At 35.4% G+C, this 20,409-nt stretch overlaps 3 protein-coding genes across 5 annotated transcripts in view; all 3 read right to left on the bottom strand.

Moving 5' to 3' along the window:
- LOC134848716 (uncharacterized) overlaps window positions 1-1,000 on the bottom strand; it is a 30,702-nt gene extending 29,702 nt beyond the window's left edge. The window contains exon 1 of the mRNA XM_063866231.1: window positions 483-1,000. Within this exon, the coding sequence (XP_063722301.1) occupies window positions 483-591 (109 nt within the window). The 5' untranslated portion in view covers window positions 592-1,000. The remainder of the gene's footprint in view (window positions 1-482) is intronic.
- A 210-nt stretch (window positions 1,001-1,210) lies between these two features.
- LOC134847652 (E3 ubiquitin-protein ligase synoviolin B-like) lies at window positions 1,211-3,425 on the bottom strand. The gene has a single exon (XM_063864806.1). It carries the CDS (start codon window positions 3,128-3,130, stop codon window positions 1,433-1,435), a length of 1,698 nt encoding a protein of 565 aa, XP_063720876.1. The 5' UTR covers window positions 3,131-3,425; the 3' UTR covers window positions 1,211-1,432.
- Window positions 3,426-7,162: 3,737 nt separating this feature from the next.
- Window positions 7,163-20,409, bottom strand: part of LOC134848411 (TBC1 domain family member 25-like) — a 548,746-nt gene continuing 535,499 nt past the window's right edge. For 2 of the 3 annotated variants that reach the window (XM_063865852.1, XM_063865851.1), the window contains 3 exons: window positions 14,562-14,799; window positions 10,495-11,178; window positions 7,163-8,780 (listed from right to left, as the gene is read on the bottom strand). In XM_063865852.1, coding sequence (XP_063721922.1) covers window positions 7,451-8,780; window positions 10,495-11,178; window positions 14,562-14,799 — 2,252 coding nt within the window. In that variant the 3' untranslated portion in view covers window positions 7,163-7,450. Of the gene's footprint in view, window positions 8,781-10,494; window positions 11,179-14,561; window positions 14,800-16,768; window positions 17,774-20,409 lie in introns of those variants that run through there. The other variant, XM_063865850.1, reaches the window with a different exon arrangement.

Genomic DNA, 20,409 nt, shown 5'->3' with positions numbered 1-20,409 from the left:
GAGTTTGTCTTCAATCAAGGAAATGAAGTGAACTTTAAATCATACGTCAAACTTCGGATAATCAAATTTGAGCGTGAAAAATTTTTCCTGGAAACAAAACAAAAAATCAATAAGACCTATTTAAGAGTATTCAATACGTTCATGACTTTTCAAAAGTCAAAACAAAAAACTATAGCACACCCGAAGACCAAGTTCCTCCTCATTTTCAAAATCATTTCGTTGACAATGCACTTCTTTTCTTAGTCATTTGATAAGTTGTTTTTCTGATTAGACATACATGGTACATCGATAATTATTAAAATTTCTCACTAGTCGAAAACGCAGAACTGAAAGATACTCCAGGGTTTTTATTTGCTTAAAATTTTACTTGAAGATCTCTGATCTGCCTTTGTTCATGAAAGAATCGACGTTTACTTTTTGAAAACATTAACTATTTAATTCCCTTACCAAAGGTGTGTCTTTTTTTAATGAGTAACACTTACCTGTGTAGATTGCAGCAGCAGCCGATTCTTTCTGTGGGTCACCGGCATAAGCACTTGTGTCAAACAGTGTTAAATAAAAGCCATAGTGACTAAGCGTCAAATTAGGCATCTCAGAATAAACACTTCTTGAGTCAACAATTTCGAACAAATTCTAATCGAAATGTCAGCCAATGCTACGCTTTAAACTCTTCAACCTCAATGTTTGCCTATTCTTCGAAGCATTTGAGAATGCAGCCTTATATTTATGTAGTTTATCCAAGTAACTGGCGAAAGTAACCTCACTCAAACTACAGCTGAAGAGAAACATTTTCTGTTTCAGGAGTAACTTAAATTTCCGAAACTGCAGTCATTATGAGTGGGTCAAAACAGTGTAAATAATATACAAGGCCAAATCTATTTCAAGTTTTATAAGGCAACAAAATGGAAAATAACACGTATTAAACTACACTTCTACCGAGCAGTACTCAAGGTCTCTGCTTCGCAGACAAATATAATTCCAGACAGGTCGAAAAATCGCAGCTTTTTATTCAGATTTGAAAAAAGCAAATCAAGATATGAATTTGAGGAAAGATAGTTGTATGCTTTTTTCCAACTAATTAGATATATTAGATACAGATACCGGAATAGAAAGTTTTCGAGACCAAAAATTCGAATCTGGGTACCTGATATATAAAAAAAAATTTCGTCTACCTGTCGATTCAGTTTTCAACAATTATTTGTGATAAAAGTAAACAAGAAAACTCTTTTAATTGGACCGCTATAATGTAATTTCAATATATACAATACCAATAGTAATCAATTCCTGAACAAAATTGCATTTGAACCGAACACGTAAAATTATACTTTCATTATAACTCAAATCCAGTCCTGTCTTTAAAGTTTTATTAACAGTCACGACATCTACTCTATCTCCCCGCAACACTACTATATTTGGACATTTTTGAATCAATTCACGCTGTGCTTCCTTCAGCACTTTTGATTCCCGAATTTTGTACAGAATCGCCCGAAGCTGTACCGACTGTCTCGACCGAAGATTTCGAACTCGTTGGCTTTTCTTTCTCTATTTTTCCAGTGGCTGTTGCGGATGTTTCAGTTTTGGTTTTTCCCCTACCCGAGCTACTTGAAGATTCGCTGGTCGTTTTCACTGATATCTCGCTTGGATTTTCTAGTCTAGACACTATTGCTGAATACTGGTTCATTTGCGTAACGGCCGCGTCTAGTAAAACTTGAATTTGAGATAGACATTCGATTCTCGCTTGCACGTTGCGTCTCTGATTTCCTTCCATCTGATTGAGCTCATCCAATGACATTCCCTGTAGCACACTTGAAAGGTCAGGCAGAGGGGTAAAAGCTGGGGGTGCGATGAAGGGACCAAAACCAGGAGTGAATTGCATTCGAGCGTTGGCGTTCGATGACGAGGCGTAATCGGGAGGCGACATTGCCGAGGATCCGGTTCGGGTTCCTTGAATTCCTTCGTTGGATACACCTGCAGCCGCTCCTGTTTGACCTCGAATCAAATTAATTCGGGCTCTCAAATTGTTAATATTATTCGCGTTATTATTATTATTGTTGTTGTTATTTACTCTCAAGTTCATAACAACACTTTCGTGTCTCAAAATGTCAATTCTGCAGGTAGGACATGTTTGCTGACGTTGGAACCAGGAGCGCAAACAGTGAGTGTGAAATACATGACCACATGGTAACTTCTTGAGGTTTGTGCTCATTTCTTCTCTGCAAACCGCACACAGATTGTCAGTCAAATCTTCAGCTGTCGCGTCTGTAAACATCGTGTTCAAATACCGAATAGCTCTTCGTGACATAATCACATCGTAACAAGCCTTTCTGAACGCCTTGAGCGACAAATACATAGGTCTGATAGCAAAGAGTGGGAAAGTGTGGATGACTACCATTATAAATAGAAACACAGAATAAATAACAACTTTGATCCCATTTGCAACCAATTCCATATAAAGAAACACAGCTGCTTTGTTTTCCAAGCTACTTTGGGTTCCCATGTCAATAACATGGACCATATATTTCATCGCTATCATCCAGGTACTGACAAGTAGGATTGAGTACTCGAATCCAAAAACCAGTTGGGCACTGGCACCTTTCGAGACTGTAAAATTGTAGGCCATCCTTATGAAAAACACATCGAAAAGCGAGAGAATGGTTATCAAGGTCACGACCCGAACGTGAAACTTCCAATTTATACTCAAACTTCGTTCCATCAAATCGATTCGGTCTTCGAGAAGCCAATGGAAACATTTAGCAACTAGTAGAACCGTAAACATGGCAACAAACCTCGACGAAAAATCGTCCCTGAAAACCGTAAATGCAAGGCATGTTTCGGTCAGCACGTACCAACCTTTCTCAATTAAATGCTCAACTTCCGTTTCTCTCAGGGTTCCAAAAAAAATAAAGCAGAGAATCTTCGCTGCGATCAGTGCCAACACAAACGCCTGCACATGTATAACCGCAATACTAATGGTAGATTTGGATAAGTACACAACGGAAGGGTAGAATTGCTGTTTCTGTAGAAATGCATTCCATACCACGACTGATGAACAGGCAAACGTGGTTAGTAGGACGACCCAGTAACGAGCAACGGGTCTTAAAGAGGAAACAAGTCCTCCTATGTTCGGCATTTTACACCCTTGGAAGTGTTTGAATGTCGATGAAGATGTTGCTACTAATATCTGAAAGAAGCATTGTTTCAAATTCTAAGTTCTATTATGTGGTAAGAAATAATTTGCTGCCTTCTGATTGGTCCACGTCAGCAAACCATTTGCATCATCAAATGAACTTCAGCTCGAAGAAAATGTATGTTTTAAAAGTAAGCGCAGTTCACTGCCTGCCTCAACGTTTACCTATTTATACTACAAATCTTTTAAAACTAACAATAGCAAGGCCATCGAAAACAGAACTATGCAATAGATCATATATCACTTAACTGCATGAAAAAACCAAACGATGAAAAAGTGGAGTCGCAGTGTGATTGATTTCAGATAAAAAAAAACAATTTAAACGGCATGGTTATGATTTCAATTTCCCTTTCCCATCTGATGAAAACTCCTTTCCATTTTATCGGCAACTTTTAATAAATCTCAATTTGAAGCATTTCCTGCCGTCAATTTTTTCTGTAACATTTTTTCCACTTTTAATAATCATTGCGAGCATTAAAAACACATTTTTTGTTTTCAATAAAAAAACAATCACAATGGAAAAGATACGTACTCCAATAACGCATACTATATCAATGTACTTGAAAACAAGTCATTCCGTTTTTTTAAAGGAACTGTTTTTGTCAGCAAACTTGGAACGCGGAAAACAAATTTCAAAGTGTCAGTTTTGACCTGATGTATACTTCAAGAGACTTGATGTATTCATCTTCCATTCGAGAAACAACTTCTTTCACGATTATTTGGCATTTTTGATATTATTACAATGCAAACAACAGGTCGGTTTTTAAGTAAGGACCAGTTTTTATTTTTGAATTTGTTTCACTGAATATATCGTACCTTGCCAATCATCAATCAAAAGCCAAAACAGCCAAAAAAAAAATTTTGATGTGTCAAAAAGTAGGTGCGTAAAAATCTGAAAATATTGATTGCTTTAATTATTGATCAGTAATACGGGTCCGAATGTAGAACTTCTTTTAACAAATGAACTGAAAAGTTAAAAAACGGCGTACATGAAAACTTACCTGGATCGTTAAGACCACAGATAATAGAAAAAAAATCTATTTTTTCCTCAAATAAATCTGTTTCTTATTAAGCGAGGGGCACTAGCCTTAGCGTCAAAATTAGTTATCAGAAGATTAACTCTAATATTTGACTGATACATATGAACGGGTAAATTTCTTGATTAGTCCAAAAACTAGAAGTCAAAATATAGCCAACAGGCAGTTGAAAAATTGTCAATGAAAAAATAAAATTGCAAAAACGACTCAATCTCAGAAAAACTGTCGCAAAACGAAAATACCCGCATTAAAAAAGCTTTTAATATTAACCTTTAGGCCAAAATAAAGGTAGTTACAGGACAATGCGCCGAAAATTACAACTAACTTTTACAGCACAAACGAACTGAATAATTTGAATAAATTATAATCCATTTGCGCCCTTCAATCAACACATCAACACAGTACAAATTGACTAAGACGTATGCTATACCATAAACATGAATCGAAACCGAATCGTAAAAAAATAGGAGAAAAATTAATCAAAATATGAATTGGGAAATTGAAAAAATAACAGGAAGACTGACAACTGTAGTCATAAGTGTTTAAAGAAAAATATCCATGATTCGGAAATTAAGCTGGCAAAAATTAAGCAGACAAACGAAAGTCTAGCTAGCAATTCAATTTTACTCGGCAAAATCGTTCAATGAAAAAAACATGGTCTGGCCGACACTCCAACTCTAACCTTAGGGCGCAAAGGCAACCGCATGAACTCTAGGCGAGAAGGAGCATGGAAAATATTCAGGTTCAACAAATCAATTTCCATTTCTTACAAATTTGTAAGAAAAGTTGTTAATGTTAACGGAGAAAAAGCCTAGTTCCCGATTACACTTGTCTCGCAAGTGTAATTACATAAAAGCCCTTCTAAGAACATTTAAGGATTTTCCTTTTTCCATAAAATTTATCAAATTTGAAAACATTGACACAGAGGCAAAGTGGAGCTTCGCAAAACTTGCGAAGCAAAAATCACATTGCGCTAAACATAATCAATGAAAAAAAAGACAAATTACTAATAAAAAAACTTAACAAAAATTGTAAAATTACAGCTACAAAACACCATATTTGTATCGGATGAAGTTCATAAACAGCCATTAAAAATGGAAGTCATTTACCGAGCGGCAACAAACGCGACAAACTTTAGGACGAAACAAGTTGAGCCGAGAACCAATCTGTTGTCATAAAAATTCATAAAATTTAAAAGTTTTTACGACCCATCCAAACTGAAACACTTAATAGGAAAAAGATATATTTTGCTCTCGAAAGTACGCAAAATATGTTGACTAAGTCGATAGAACAAACTGAAACTGTTTGAAGGGTTGGAAAAAACAAAAGAAAATAAGACATGGTAAATTTACAAATTTGTGAAGTTTCAGTTGTAGTAAAAACTTTTTATTTGGAACAAAACTCATGCTTTAAAAAATAAATCAAGAAAAATCTTACGAAGCAAAAACTTGCGAAGCAAAAATCACATTGCGCTAAACATAGTCAATGAAAAAAAAAGACAAATTACTAATAAAAAAACTTAACAAAAATTGTAAAATTACAGCTACAAAACACCATATTTGTATCGGATGAAGTTCATAAACAGCCATTAAAAATGGAAGTCATTTACCGAGAGGCAACAAACGCGACAAACTTTAAGACGAAACAAGTTGAGCCGAGAACCAATCTGTTGTCATAAAAATTCATAAAATTTAAAAGTTTTTACGACCCATCCAAACTGAAACACTTAATAGGAAAAAGATATATTTTGCTCTCGAAAGTACGCAAAATATGTTGACTAAGTCGATAGAACAAACTGAAACTGTTTGAAGGGTTGGAAAAAACAAAAGAAAATAAGACATGGTAAATTAACAAATTTGTGAAGTTTCAGTTGTAGTAAAAACTTTTTATTTGGAACAAAACTCATGCTTTAAAAAATAAATCAAGAAAAATCTTACCAGATAAAAAATGGCGGTAAAAACTGAAAATGAACCGACAAAAAAACTAGAACGAAAACCACGAACCCGATAAAAAAGATTGATCCTTTAAAGTGATCTCGTTGACAAAGTTATGGGGAAAAAATCTAGTATCGGGTTGCAATACCATTGCTTATCGCAAGGGTAATAAACAGGAAATTAGTTTATAACGCTGAGTTTTTTTTTATTAAAAGCACCTTTCGAAACTAGAAATCATCCACGTTGCTTCGCGTCATTCGCAAATGCCTTTCTTTTATTAAAATGTATCTGAATTGAACGTCCCAAGAAACAAAAGTCAAACCGCGCAAAATCATGTTTGAGAGGGAACAAACTTCAACACTTTTCCTGAAACGAAACAAATCAACACGATATTGATATAATCGTTTTTCTCGACGAGTAATTTTTAGAAACTCTTCATTACAATTTTTATTACTAATGCAAAGTCTTCCTTTATACGTCACTCCATCCATCCCTTATACGTCACTCCATTCATCCCTTCTACGTCACTCCATCTTATTACTTGTTTTCGCAAAAAAAACAACACAAACACAATGTTCAACCCACAACATAGTCCGGCAAAAAAGAGAACGCCATTTAAAAGCAACAGGCTTCTTCGATAAAGTAAAAAAAAACGACTAAACTCAATTGAAAATCTGGAAAATATAGCCGGAAAGACAGTTGGAAAAGATTTAATGAACCCAAAGAAACAGAAAACAAAAACTGACTTTTTTTGAAATGTCAACTTTCGAATGTTAAAGTTGAACATGTATGGCTTTGAATTTCAACAACAGTTTATGACTGGCACTTTTTTGTGTTGAAACCAACTTTGGGAAAACTTGATCAATAGGTAAAGTTACTATTCCGCTGAGAACCATTACGTTCATCGACTCTTGAGACTCTTCAAATAACTATCTCGCAATTGGTCCTACTTTAACATTTGAAAACAGCTAGCTTATTACGAATTTGAATTATTTTAGATCAGAATAAAATTTGTTTTGGAATTGAGAAATATTCGGAAGAGATGTGATATTCGATTATGTGACCAAAGCGAAAACTCAATCAGTTTTCGTAAAATGATATTTAATTAAACAAACTCTGTAAATATAAACAATAAATTAAGTAATTCTAACTCATCAAAATTAATACCCTTGCAAGGCGACTCTGAGCAAACTAAAATAAGAAGCCCTTTTCCGAACTAAGATTGCCTGAATCCAAATCCAAATTTTCCGGGCTCAGCTATGGTCCAAATAACTCTAGCACTCTATAACTATTTAACAATCACTGTCGTCTAGCCATGGCTGTTTTCTCAAGTAGTCTGCAAACAGCATTCTAGCATGAGAAAGCACTTTATGCACATCATGACTTCTGACTAGTCTGAAAAAGTTTCCGCTAACTTCTGTGATATCCATTTTTCCTCCAATTATTTTCTGTTTCTGCTGGACAATTAAAGTCACACACATGAATAGCAGAAAAGGATTGCCGCATCCGAACTCTGCAGGAGGCGGGAGTTTTGGTTTAGTCTGGGTCGATTCTTCCGTGTTTAGCGAAGCTAGACTACTAACTTGCGCACTACTGCTTGTGCCTTCTTCGTATGAAAACACTTCGCCTTTTTGTTTCTTCAGGCTGTTTGGACTTACTTCAAGATCACTTTTAGCCCTCTTCAGCTCAACAATTCCAGGCGACAATGATGACGAACTCCGACTAGTGTTTAACACCGATGACTTTTGGGATAGCGGGTAGGAATTCAGGAGTGCTTTACCTCCAATGGCAGCTCGATCACTGGCAGTTTTCGAAGATGTCGGTAGTTGATCTGCTCCATCATTCTCTGTAATATGACCATTACATTCATTGTAAGACTCTGTAGTACCGAGATCAGACGTTTCCCCTTCGCTCAAGGAGTTAACCGCTTCATTGTCTAGTACCGGACAGGACAACGAGTGGTTCATTTTGTGACCATTTTGCACATTATTATTATCAACATGATTTTCCATAAGACTTGGCGTTATTTGGTCCAGCGAAGATTGCTTTGGAATACCCTGTGACTCTTTCAAAAATGGAAATCGTTTAACATTGTTATTCAGGGGCGTGCTCTGAGCCTGATTAGTTGGAGCTAAAATATCGGATCGACCGCTGCTCTGCAAATTATTAGAGTTCATTTCGCCATTAACATTTTCAGCTCTGTCCCAAGCGCTGTTTTCAACGTTTTCGTCACAAGAGTTTGAGCTGCGCAGTGATCCATTTTCGTCCAACGGCTGCTTTGAGCTTAGATGGGCAAAATGTGATTTGCTACTACTTGGCACTTGGGTTTTGACGTTTTGTTCCATGCTCCAGTTTAACAAATCCTGATTTGAAGCATCTAAGGCACTCAGTCTATTCACCAAAGATGCATCCAGCATTTGATGTGATGATGCGGATCCATTAAGACCTGAGGATGACACTGTTGTCGAATTGCACTGGTTTTCTAGATCAGCCACTATTGGTTCGTTGGCTAGTTTAATATCAGTGTCAGGAGGGTCTGGAGGGATTGAGGCCCACATGACCTCCAGCATCAGGAGGGCATCGTCCAATGCAAATTCCCGCTTCATCTCGAGGAGTAGCCACCTAAGAAAGTTTTTCTTAAATGTTAACAAACACAAAATTAAACAAAGCCAAGTGACAGTTGGAAAAGAGGAATGAAAAAACTGACTTGTTTTTGAAAAACCCTCAACTTTCGATTTTAAAGAAAAAATATATACCCTTAAAGCTCTTCGAATTTCACGAACAAATCATGATTGGTTTTTTTTTGAAAGAACTAACCCAATTTGAGAAAAACGATTTTTAGAAAAAGTTTTCATTTCGCTGGGAAAGCTGATAATTAAAATCCATATCGGAACTTAGAAGTCGATCACGTTTTTAGTGCCCTTTACATGTTTGCTAATAGATAGTGGAGTTTGCCTTCCTTTTAACAAAGGAAATGAAATGAACATAAAATAAATCAAAAGGAAACCCGCGAAAAATCAGATCTAGGCAAATTTTAAGACTTTTTCCTGAAAAAAAAAACAATTGAATCACCCAGACCATGTAGGAGTAATCACTACGTTCATTATTCTTAAACAAAACCAACAGACAAATTTTTTCTGATCAATTTTGACCGGTCGAGTTTTAAAGAAAATAAGATATCAACCAAAAGTTCTTTGATTTTGATGAACATTTTAAGAGACAAGTTGTGAATAAAACTAATCCAAATTGAGACAAGGCTAGCCGGTTGCTGTGAAAGTAGTACAGATTGTTTTCATTTTTTTCTTTTTCTTTTTCAAATTATGGTCCTTTTTTGGAGTGTTGAGATAAAAAGATCTGACGAAAGCCGAGAACTTGAGCATATTCAACAATCACAGTAAAACAGGCAAATTGAAGATTAATTTTGTCAAAAAAATACCAAAAAAAAACCATTAAAAAATCCAAAACTTTCGTTTTCTATTTTTTTTAGCAAATAACTGAAATTTGGATTGCTGAAATTTTTATTCCCGAACCGCGCTTAAAATGAACATTAAAATTTCATGGCCAATATTTCGTAAAAAAATTCTGCTTGCTTGCTTTAATCGCTCGAAATTGAACTAAAACTCAAAAACTTTAATATCAGTTTATCTCAACACTAGGTCAACTATTTGAAGTTTTTATGATGTCGTTCAAATCAATTCTGAAAGGGCTTTAATATGATATATCACTCGACCCATTCCGATAATTATTTGTGGTACCTAATTTTGAGAGGAAAAAACTAAGACACACCCAAATACAAAAATCCTCTCCATTTTTCAAATGACCGAGAAAATAACTGGATCAATAGTTAACATTTTTATTCAGCTGGCAATTCTGAAAATTAAAATCCATTTTTTAGAAATTGGAACTAATTCAAATTTTTATGTTCAATTTAAATTACTAGTATTCGAGAGCGGAATTTGCCTTCTTTCAGCAAGTGAATATGAAAAGAGCCTTAAAAAATTCAAAACCATCTATGCAAGTAATTTAACTACATTGAATGACACTTAATGGCAGCCTTGACTACCCATAAACTGAAAACCAGTGAACCTAAAAAATAGGAATGTGGCACGTTTCGCCCCTCTTAAATTTAGTGGCACATTTTGCCCCTAATATCTTACACACAAAATGCCGTAATAAATGTGGGGCGAAATGCCTGAGGGGCAAAACGTGCCACTAAATATGTAAGGGTCGAAGCGCGTGTAGACCAAAAAATAGAAATGGTCGCAAAAAATTAGCTACATAACATTTTTCTAAAATTACAACAATGAAACTTTCATAAAAGATTCTGGCATTATACCTGTAGCAAAAGAAGAGTTCGAAATTATTGTCTGCTCCCGAAGACAAGTAATCGTAGAACTCTTTGTCGACATATCTGAGAAGTAACTTAAGGTGCTCGAACTTAATATGCATGGCACGCGAATCCACAGTGAAGTTCTGCTGGAGTCTACGCATTAAGGCACAGAAGCACACATAAGTCACTGCCTCGTCTTGCATAATGAGCAAAAGTGGACTGGCTAAATCCGACATTCCCTGACAGTAAGATATCTGCGGAAACGACATCGCAAATGTCATCAGAATGTCGAACAATGATGTCAAATGAGGATTGGTTGGTGTCTTTTCGAAATCTATTTCTATATCCGAGAAGAACGCATGTGATCTGTCCGTTCTCAGAACATCTTTTCGAATACTAGAAACAACTGACTTTTTGTTTTCCCAATTCATTTGTTGCCAGCGTTTTTTCAGCCGATGATACTCGTCGCATTTTTTCTTCATATAGTCGTATCTTTCGGCCCCTGTGAGCAGTCGAGGTTTAGTAGGGTAGACGTTTAGAAGGTGTTTCCACACCACTTTTCTAAGCGAGTGCTCAACCCCGATTTGGTAAACTAACAATCGCAGTTCATCTGGTTTAACTAGGCACCCTTCTTCGTCCAGATAATTGCGGAAGTCGTTGTCTTTCAGCGGAGGCACAAGGTATCGGAAGCTAAAACCAGATATATCGACCATCATCAACGAAAGAAGTCACTAAGGTTTGAAGGAAACCTATGTTCAAACGGTAACACTTCATCAGCAAAAATTTCAAAATCCAACAAATTAACATTTCATTCGACAATTTACGAGCTAAGGCAGAGGAAAATGAACCAAGCTAGACTAAGCCAACAGCTAAAGCCATCAACTTTTGATTACTCATATTTACAAAAAGATTGGTTTCAAGTACCAAAGTCATCAAAATGGCACAAAAAATCTGAAACAGAACCCACCAGAGAGTTGGAAAAAGTACTGACTTGTTTTTTTGAAAAAATCTTTCGAAATTCAAAGAAAAAATAGATGCCCTTAAAGCACTTTTAATTACCCTTTTTTGATAAAACTGACCCAATTTGAGAAAACTGGATCAATGAATTTTTTATTTCGCTGAGAAATCTGAAAATTAAATTCCACGTTCGAAAATAGAAGTCGATCACGTTTATCGTGACTTCTCAACTTTTGGTGTTCGATACTGGAGTTTGCCTTCCTTTTAACAAAGGAAATGAACTGAACTTACTGAGAAATCGAAAGTCAAACCGCGAAAAAGTAAAATTGAACAAATTTTGAAACTTTTCCTGAAAAAAAAACATCGCCTCTTAAAAACTGGTACAACGTAACCACAAATCTCTTAATATTTTGTCACTGTCAGCATCACTTAGGTAAAAAAAAAACACAATCGCAAACTGTCACCTTTCAAATTGTAACTCAATAGATATTTCATCTTAGCGTCGAAGGAGACGCAGCGATAAGAGCAAGGTTTAAAACCAGATGACATGAGACAAAGCTAAATGCACATCTATTTTTTCGGCAAAACAATCTAAATTTGAGAGAAGTGAATCAGTAGGTAATTCATCTTTTTCGATGCGATTTGCGAACATTAAATTCCTTTTCAGTTTTCACTTAGATTAATAGATTAGAAAATTAAATTTGCCCTCTATTTCCTATATGAATTTGAAGTGAACTGAGAGAAATCGAATGTCAAACAGCTAAAAAACAACAAAATTCAGCGTGAGCAAATTTTATGATCTCTTTCTGAAAAAAAAAGGAATTTTGCATAAATGAGTGAAAATTATAGCCAACATTCATTGCATAAGAACAAAAAACTGAAAAAAATTGATTAAAATCTGGACCAAGTTATTATTCCGCTCCCACAAACCCATTTAAGGGGAAGGATGTTAATATGGTTCTGAGTTCGAACTTTAAGCTAGTCAGCAGAGCATTTTACACGCAGCGCTTAGCAACATTAATTTAAATTGAAAGCTGGGGCTGAGGATCTTAACCTAGTACACCAAATTAAAACTCTTCAATTTTTTTTGATTGCCACTTCAAGACTTGTTGGCATTTTTTTGAAGTTATTCTATGAAAAGACAACTGGATAAAAAAGATTTCTTTTTATTCCGCTGAAAATTCTGAATTTGCCTTCTTTTTAAAAACGAAAATTAATTGAACTTTAAAATGGATCAAAAACCAAATCGCCAAAAATCAAGGTAAGATTTGAGGGTCCAAAATTGGCTTTCATACTAGGCGATCTAATATATTTTGGCATATTTCTAGGAGTACTTTCACATGAAGCAATATGGACCGAGATAAGAGCAATAAGAACAAAATTCATCCTACCAAAAACAGACGGTTTTTTAAAACAACAAAAAATGAAGAGAACTGAAGGAAATTATAATCACATTCAAACCTAAATAATTTCGGCTAAATAAAACAGCTTAAAAATATTTAAACAAATTATATATTTATGCAGAAATTTGACTGTTTCGGTAGCTTTAAGTCCTGAAAAGAGGCATAAACCTCAATGAAGTTAAAATTGAGAAAAAACTGAAAAATTTTTTCTTGGAAAACAACCATCAAGCTGGTAAGAAAACCGAAAAAAGTGGCAAGAAAACCGAAAGAATAGTTTTAAAACGGACGTAGATATTCAACACACCGAGTCTGCCACTCATGATGATAACTGCCGACAAAAGTATATGACAATCACGTATTGGAAAAAGTTACAACGAAATTACACTAAGAACCAAATATAAATAAGCCGATAGAAAAATGGTAACGTGTAAACATTGCCAACTGACAGTTGAAAAAAAGTATTGAGCGCAAGGAAACTGAAAAAAAATGACACGTTTTTGAAAAACCTTCAATTTTCGAATGTTAAAGAAAAAATATATACTCTTAAAGCTCTTTGAATTTCACAAACAACTTATGATTGGTTCTTTTTTGATAAAACTAACCCAATTTGAGAACACTGATCATTAGAAAAAGTTTATATTTCGCTGGGAAATCTGATAATTAAATTCCATTTCCGAACTTAGAAGTCCATCACGTTTTTAGTGTCCTTTAAATGTTTGCTATTTGATAGTGTAGTTTGCCTTCCTTTTAACAAAGGAAATAAAAACTTAAAAATCAAAAGGAAATCCGCGAAAAATCAAAACTTAGCGTGAACAAATTTTAAGACTTTTCCTGAAAAAAAACTTAAAAAATCAGCAAGACTTTCATTACTCTTAAAAACTGTCAACAAGATTTTTAACGGAGAAAAAGTTAATAACCAGTTGCAAAAACCTTTGTCCTATCGAGTGGGAAAAAACATTGAAATTTGAAGCATTTTAAACAGAAATCAGCCAAATTGAGAAACCTGGATAATTATGTATGTTTTTAACAATCCTGGTATCATTCGAAACTAGAATCGCTTCTTTTTGATGCTGAAACGTTGTTGTTTGCTCTATTTTCACTTTTATCTTGGATTGTTTTCAAGAGTTCATTGAAACACACAAATTTTCAAGTGTTTTTGGTGAATGAAACCTTTAAAATAACGCAGAGAAGTCGGTTGCTGTGCAAGTAGTAGTGTTACAACCACATTTATCTTAGCAAAAAGTCGACTGCAAATTACGGAACTTGTCTAAAACAATTTTCAGACCAATTGTGCTGTAAATTGGTGTAAATCGCCGGAAAATCAGACAAATTTTTCTGGACACAGACAACATTTATATATTTTTTGGAATCCGAATCACGACTGTCACGGACTTACTATGATAACACATCCGAACTTAAAACACATTAAGCAATAGTTCCTTTCCACATCGAGAAGTGGTCGGAACAACAATCAATTTACTACAATTTACTAACAAGAAACTACAATTGTTAGTATGAATACAATAATTCAATTGCAAATAAATTCTGTCGCACATGTCATTTTAAATCCACATAATAATCAATTGAACTCATACTTGTGAGATGTCGAAAATATTTTGGTATTTGCTTGAGAAAAACGACTGAAAGACAATTAAAGTCACATCACCCAGGTACATTAATTACAAAAGAAATGAAACCTGAGTAGAAACTAACCCGTGGTCTCTTTTGTCGCCCATATTGAGAGCCCTGGTCATTCTACTCAAGGTCTCCTCCAAGGGGTTCTGCAGCAGACTCTTTGTCTCCCCCGGACCAGGCGCCCCTGCGCCAGTCCTCGTGTCCCCATGCACGCCCTCCAGTCTGCGTCTGTTCGGTGATAGGGGGGAGGGGGAGTAGGGACTATTTCTGTAGTAACTCACATCTGAACTCTGAATTATGTCCCAGTCGTCCAGACCTGAAACAACAAGTAGACATACAGATACAGCACTTGACTCAAATATTGTGAACATTAGCAAAATCGGGCAAAACACAAGATTTTGCTTATGAACATTGAAAAGTTTTTTGTATGTTACAGCATTCAACGAATTATAGTTTGCGATGAGATTAGTCACACGAGAGTCAAACAAGGAGGTGAGTAAGACAAGGGTTGAACAAATGCTATTATTGCCGACACCATGCCCTAAATTGGTATGCAAAGCAATAGCAGATTTGGAAATGAAGATCAGACCCCTGCGACAACCACTAGAGTCTATTCGAAACAGCTTCTTTATTTTCATCTGTTCGCAAGGGGTCAATTGTTTGCTCCCCAAACCTTAGAAACTCTAGAGTTGTTCACAACTTCTCCGTAATTATGACAAGAACTTCGACTCTTTCAGGGCACATTTTGCAGAAAGTCTTCAAAACTTGGCCAGAAGGGCTTGATGTAGATATTGCAGAACTATCCACTGTAAATTTTTGAAAATCATTTAGCGAAAAACTCTACACCTAGCATAGTGGCAGGCGTTCACTTTCAGAGCGTTAGATCGGGTATTCAACCTCCTGCCACGGCAAGGATAGCATATGAGGACTAGCTCTCACTTTACCACTAGCTTCTGAACCACGCACCCCCAAATCAGGAGGTGGCCAAATTCCTATATCGGTCTCGTGACGAGAGACAAGGGGAAAAAGATATGCATTAAATTCAACCAACAGTTTACTCCACATGCAAACAAGTGCAAAAAACAAAAGAGGGCATTTACGCGTAGGATCAAACAAGTTGAATTAGAAAAAGTACAAATTTATTTGGAAACAGTTCAAGATGCAATTTAAATCATTAAAAAATTATTATTTACTTAATATTGGATCCAAAAAAGGCTGAGCTACCGACCAATTTCATTGCTTTCCCAGTTAAAATTTTTAAAAAACCACCAAGAACAGCAATACGGATAAACCATGTCAAATAACACTAATGGTCGCCCTAGACTCGACTGTAGCCATAAATGCTGTTGATTACCATCTACTCAACAATAACGTCAGCTCAAACCTATCTAAAAACACCAAAAAATGGATTATTGCATATCTTCACGTAAGGTACACTTATGTAAAATTCAAAGATGCCAAATCAAATGCAGGAACGTAAACACAAGATGACCCACAAGGTGATGCGCTATCCTTGGTTCTATTTAATTTGTTTGTCCAAAATGCCTCAACCCACCAACGATAATATCAAGATACCTACAAATGCAGACGAAATAAACCTCACGACACCTGGTCCCAATATCAAAAGTTCAACAGAAATTAAGAATCTGTATCTGGACAGCCTCAACATTTGACTCAATATCAGAAATTTTTCTCTAGCAAAAGAGAAATCAACACGGTCTATTATTCAACATGGACTAATGAGTTTTTGCTTGCTTGAACCAAGTTACATTTGACAACTATAAAACTTTCATGAGCATTGTATTAAAACTTGCGACAAGCTCCAAATACGACATAATGTTCTTATAGAACTTGTTGGTACAAATTGGAGTTGCTGACTGTTACGTCTAAGGAAATTTTAAAGGAGTGTCTTGAACTATGCAGCTCCCTTTGGACCACCACACTTAGTTATACCAACTGGCAGCAGCCTTCAATGAAACAGAACAATGCACTAAGTACACCAACAAAACGAAAATCCTTCCGGTCCGAACAAAATGAAAAAATCTCAAAGCATTTCCTTCTTGGCTGCTATTAAGATCATAGAGCCGACCATCACACTTTTTATAACAAAGGATTCAATCAAAACATAGGACCCATCCTCGAACATAAGTTGAAGCCCGACAATGTAAAAAAAGCTTTCCTCAACAAAACAACCCATTCTAAAACCAAACTTAGATAACCAAAAGCACGCTAGAAACTTTTATCATTCATCATACTTCAACGCACAGACTCTTACAGTCACTTGCCATTAAAAAGAGCCGCATTATTTTCATTGTTAGGCATATCGTCCCATTTTCTGACCAACTTCGAAGTGGTAACAATCGGAACTGAGATGTAACGACTGGTGTCTGTTGCTTCCGAAATCTCCGAGCTCTGAGTCATCACTTCCCAGGCACTCGAAGCTTCCGAAGACACGGATTCCCCCACTTGGGTTCCACTTTCACTTTCGAGTTTCATCGGCGAGAAGGTCGAAGTCAATCCATGATATGCATTTAGAAACTCCCTGCTTATGTCATATCGAAAAAAGAGATCGCTATCTTCTGCTTCAATTGGCACTGAACTCCTGATATCACTCTGGAACCCTGTTTGTTCGCCATCGTCGTCCCAATCGGTCATAATGCCATCCAGGGTGTCGTTTCCCAGCGATACACTACGGTTCCAATCCTCATCAGGAGAAAGCAAATAAATACTTGATTTCTGGGAAACATCTGACACGATTCCTGAACTGCATGTAGTAGGATCATCTCCTAGGCAACAGTCAAACTGATCCCCGCAATCATTTTTTGGATTCTCTTGTTCTGTGTCATCTCCGTCGGGTTTAACGAACAGGACAATCTTCTCCCACAGACTTGATCCGAACGATGAGAACTCAAATAAATCTGCTTTAGGTGTTTCATTTCGACTAGTTTTCTGGTCAACAATGTCCATTAGCTCAAAACTTTGGAGTTATTCTGATTTAATCAGAAACAATTAAAAACCAAGGCATTAACACACGCGCGACTCATGTAGTAATTTTAAGTGCAAAACAACCTTGATCTTTTAGTAAAAGAAAAATACCAATATAACTTTTTGATTCTGGATAAATAAGTTTATGGAGATAAGTTTAAGAAAATAACAAGGACAATATAAAAAAATCAGTACATTGTTAATGACCCCAATATCAACTATTTTGGAAACTATGTTCAAAACTGATGCGATGTGGAAATAATACCAACACTTACACAAAGTGATGAAAATACAATAAAGCTCAATTCGTTTGAATAAATACGAAATGCAATGACAGTTAACAAATCTCTCTTCAAACAAGTTAAGTTATTAGAAAAAAAAAACAGAAAACAATAATAGAATGGAATTCTCAATTGTGTACACCATATGGCTCACTTGTTTTTTTTCCTTCAAAATAAATTCTATCCAAATTTGCCAAACAGTAAATTTGAGCTACACTCCGAAAAGAATTTTAACAAGGAAAAATGGACAAAAAGTTCCATCATTTCGACCAAGATCAACCACTTGATACATTTTTACACTCAAAGACACTGAAGAGCAGACTGAACTTTAAAAAAAATAAATGGAAAAGCGGATAAAATTTAGAAAGACTCAAATCAAAAACATAGTCAAGTTTTCCCACTGACTAGTTTCACGTATGAAAGGAAGGCAAAAAAAACAAGTAAAAAACTTTCGAAATCCAAAAAATGACCTCAAAGCTCTAGAATTCCAAGAACAATTTATAATTGACACTTTTGAAACTAGAAGTCGATTACGTTTTTCATGACTTTCAACTTTTGCTGTTCGATATTGGAGTTTGCCTTCCTTTTAACAAAGTAAATATACTGAACTTAAACAAACATAAAGGTCAAACCGCGAAAAAGTAAATTTGGCCTGAACAAATTTTAAGACTTTCACGAGAAAAAAAAATTATCATGACCTATATAAGAGTCTAAACTACGTTCATCGACTCTCAAAAAGTAAATTAATTTTCGGGGCATCGTTTCCGAGCGATACACCACGGTTCCAATCTTCATTTGGTGAAAACAAATAAATAGTTGACATCTGCCACGATTCCGACGCGAATTTTGCCAATCTTTTCGCAATGAAATTGAATTAAAGTCAAAAAGTTGAAGAATAATTGAGGGCATTCACAAATGCATAAGTATGAATGCACTTCTGCGGTTGTTAGATCATTAAGACTTTCCTGAAAAAACCACCATGAAAATCATTACGACCTATATAAGTTCACGTTTTCCCAGGAATGGAAATCAAAAATTTCTGCTAGGGTCAGATTTCCACAATTTTTGGGCTGTTTTGTTGTCAACTGGACATCTTATGTGGATTTTAAGAAGTAGCCTAGATACGGCATGCCATTAAATCAGACTTACCAATAATCTACATAAATAGCTGCTTTTACCTCACATAGCCAACAGACCATTGAAAATCGGAAAAAACTCAAATTGAAAAAAAGTACGAAGAACAAACTAAAAACATTAGATTGATGTAAAGCTCTATCAATATTAAGAAACTCTTATAAGTGATATTTCAAAACAATGTGACAAAATCGGATTGAAAGGTTAATTTTATTTTAACTCAGTTAGGAATTTTCTCAACTCAGATTTGAAAGTATGCAGGACGATCAATTTCTGGCACAATTTCGACAGTTATTGCAAAATTCGATGAAACTAACGAATTGAAAATTAGGACGGAAATAACTTGCACAATTTTGACAGTTATTGCAAGAATCGATGTGATTAACGAATTGAAAATTGAGACGGAAATAACTACAGAAAATACTTGAAAAAAATCTGATTTAAACCCCAAATTCAGAAAAACAACCGAGAAACAAAACTTCTAGCATTGAAGAAGCTTTGAGCAATTATAAAGCGGCCACTGAGCCAACAATATTATGGCAGAAAAATTTTGTCCATAAAATTTCTTACAATATGTTTTGCAGCGATCAATCCATTTCGCTTTTCAAATGACACAAAAAAAGGATGAATGACGCATCAAGCTAAAAAAAGGAAAATATATAAAACTAGGGCTAATGAATTTACAAATTACAGAGATAAATCAAAAACACTTGCAACTAAAATGAAAACTACTTACAGTTTAAGAAAATTCCGTGATGTTGCAACTAAGCCAACAAAACATAAGCAGACAAACGAAAGTTTGACGACTCCATTTTCCCCCGGAACAATAAACCCATACATTGTACAAGAACTGGCTGGGACTCAAGCCCCGCACCTCAGGGTGAAAAGGCAACCGCATTAGCTCCAGACCAAATAGGAAGTTATCAAATGTCGAATATTAAAGCAAATTAAATTTTTTACAGATTTGTAAGAAAAATTAATAACGGGACAAAAAGCCTAGTTCCCGATTACCAGACACTAGCTCTCGCCAGTGTTACAAAATTTGAAAAATGATGTTGCTCAGGTTATTAAAATGTTACAAATTTCAATAGACCTCCGAGCAAAGAGGCACTTAGCCCAATGGTAAACGATTTTTGCTTCAGTAGTATTACTACACAAAAAAGGGTCTCAGTCGCAAAAAGCGCCTCAAGATGCGTAAAAAACCATAGCTCAACAAAATAACTGTCTTGTATGGGTTGAAATCATAGGAACGGACAAGATTAACAGAATCTGATAGATCCTGCGCGATTCGTAGAATCGAAATTATTAATACTTTGAAAAAAATTCTGAGATGTTATAATCTACTTTTTGTTGGCGACCGTGATATTTAGTTTTCCTAATTAAGATTTTATTTCATACTAGAGTTAAATTAGTATTAGAATATCAGCCATAATTATTTTTAGTAATTCGGAAAAAGCAGATATGAAAAAAAACATAACATGATAGCCAAACTATGCTTGGAAGTCCCGGAGTATTCAACCATATTC

The sequence above is a fragment of the Symsagittifera roscoffensis genome, chromosome 6, assembly GCF_963678635.1.
Source record: "Symsagittifera roscoffensis chromosome 6, txSymRosc1.1, whole genome shotgun sequence".
NCBI classification, from domain to species: Eukaryota; Metazoa; Xenacoelomorpha; order Acoela; family Convolutidae; genus Symsagittifera; species Symsagittifera roscoffensis.
The sequence above is the reverse complement of the archived record's forward strand: the minus strand, read 5'-3'. Positions and strand labels throughout refer to the sequence as shown.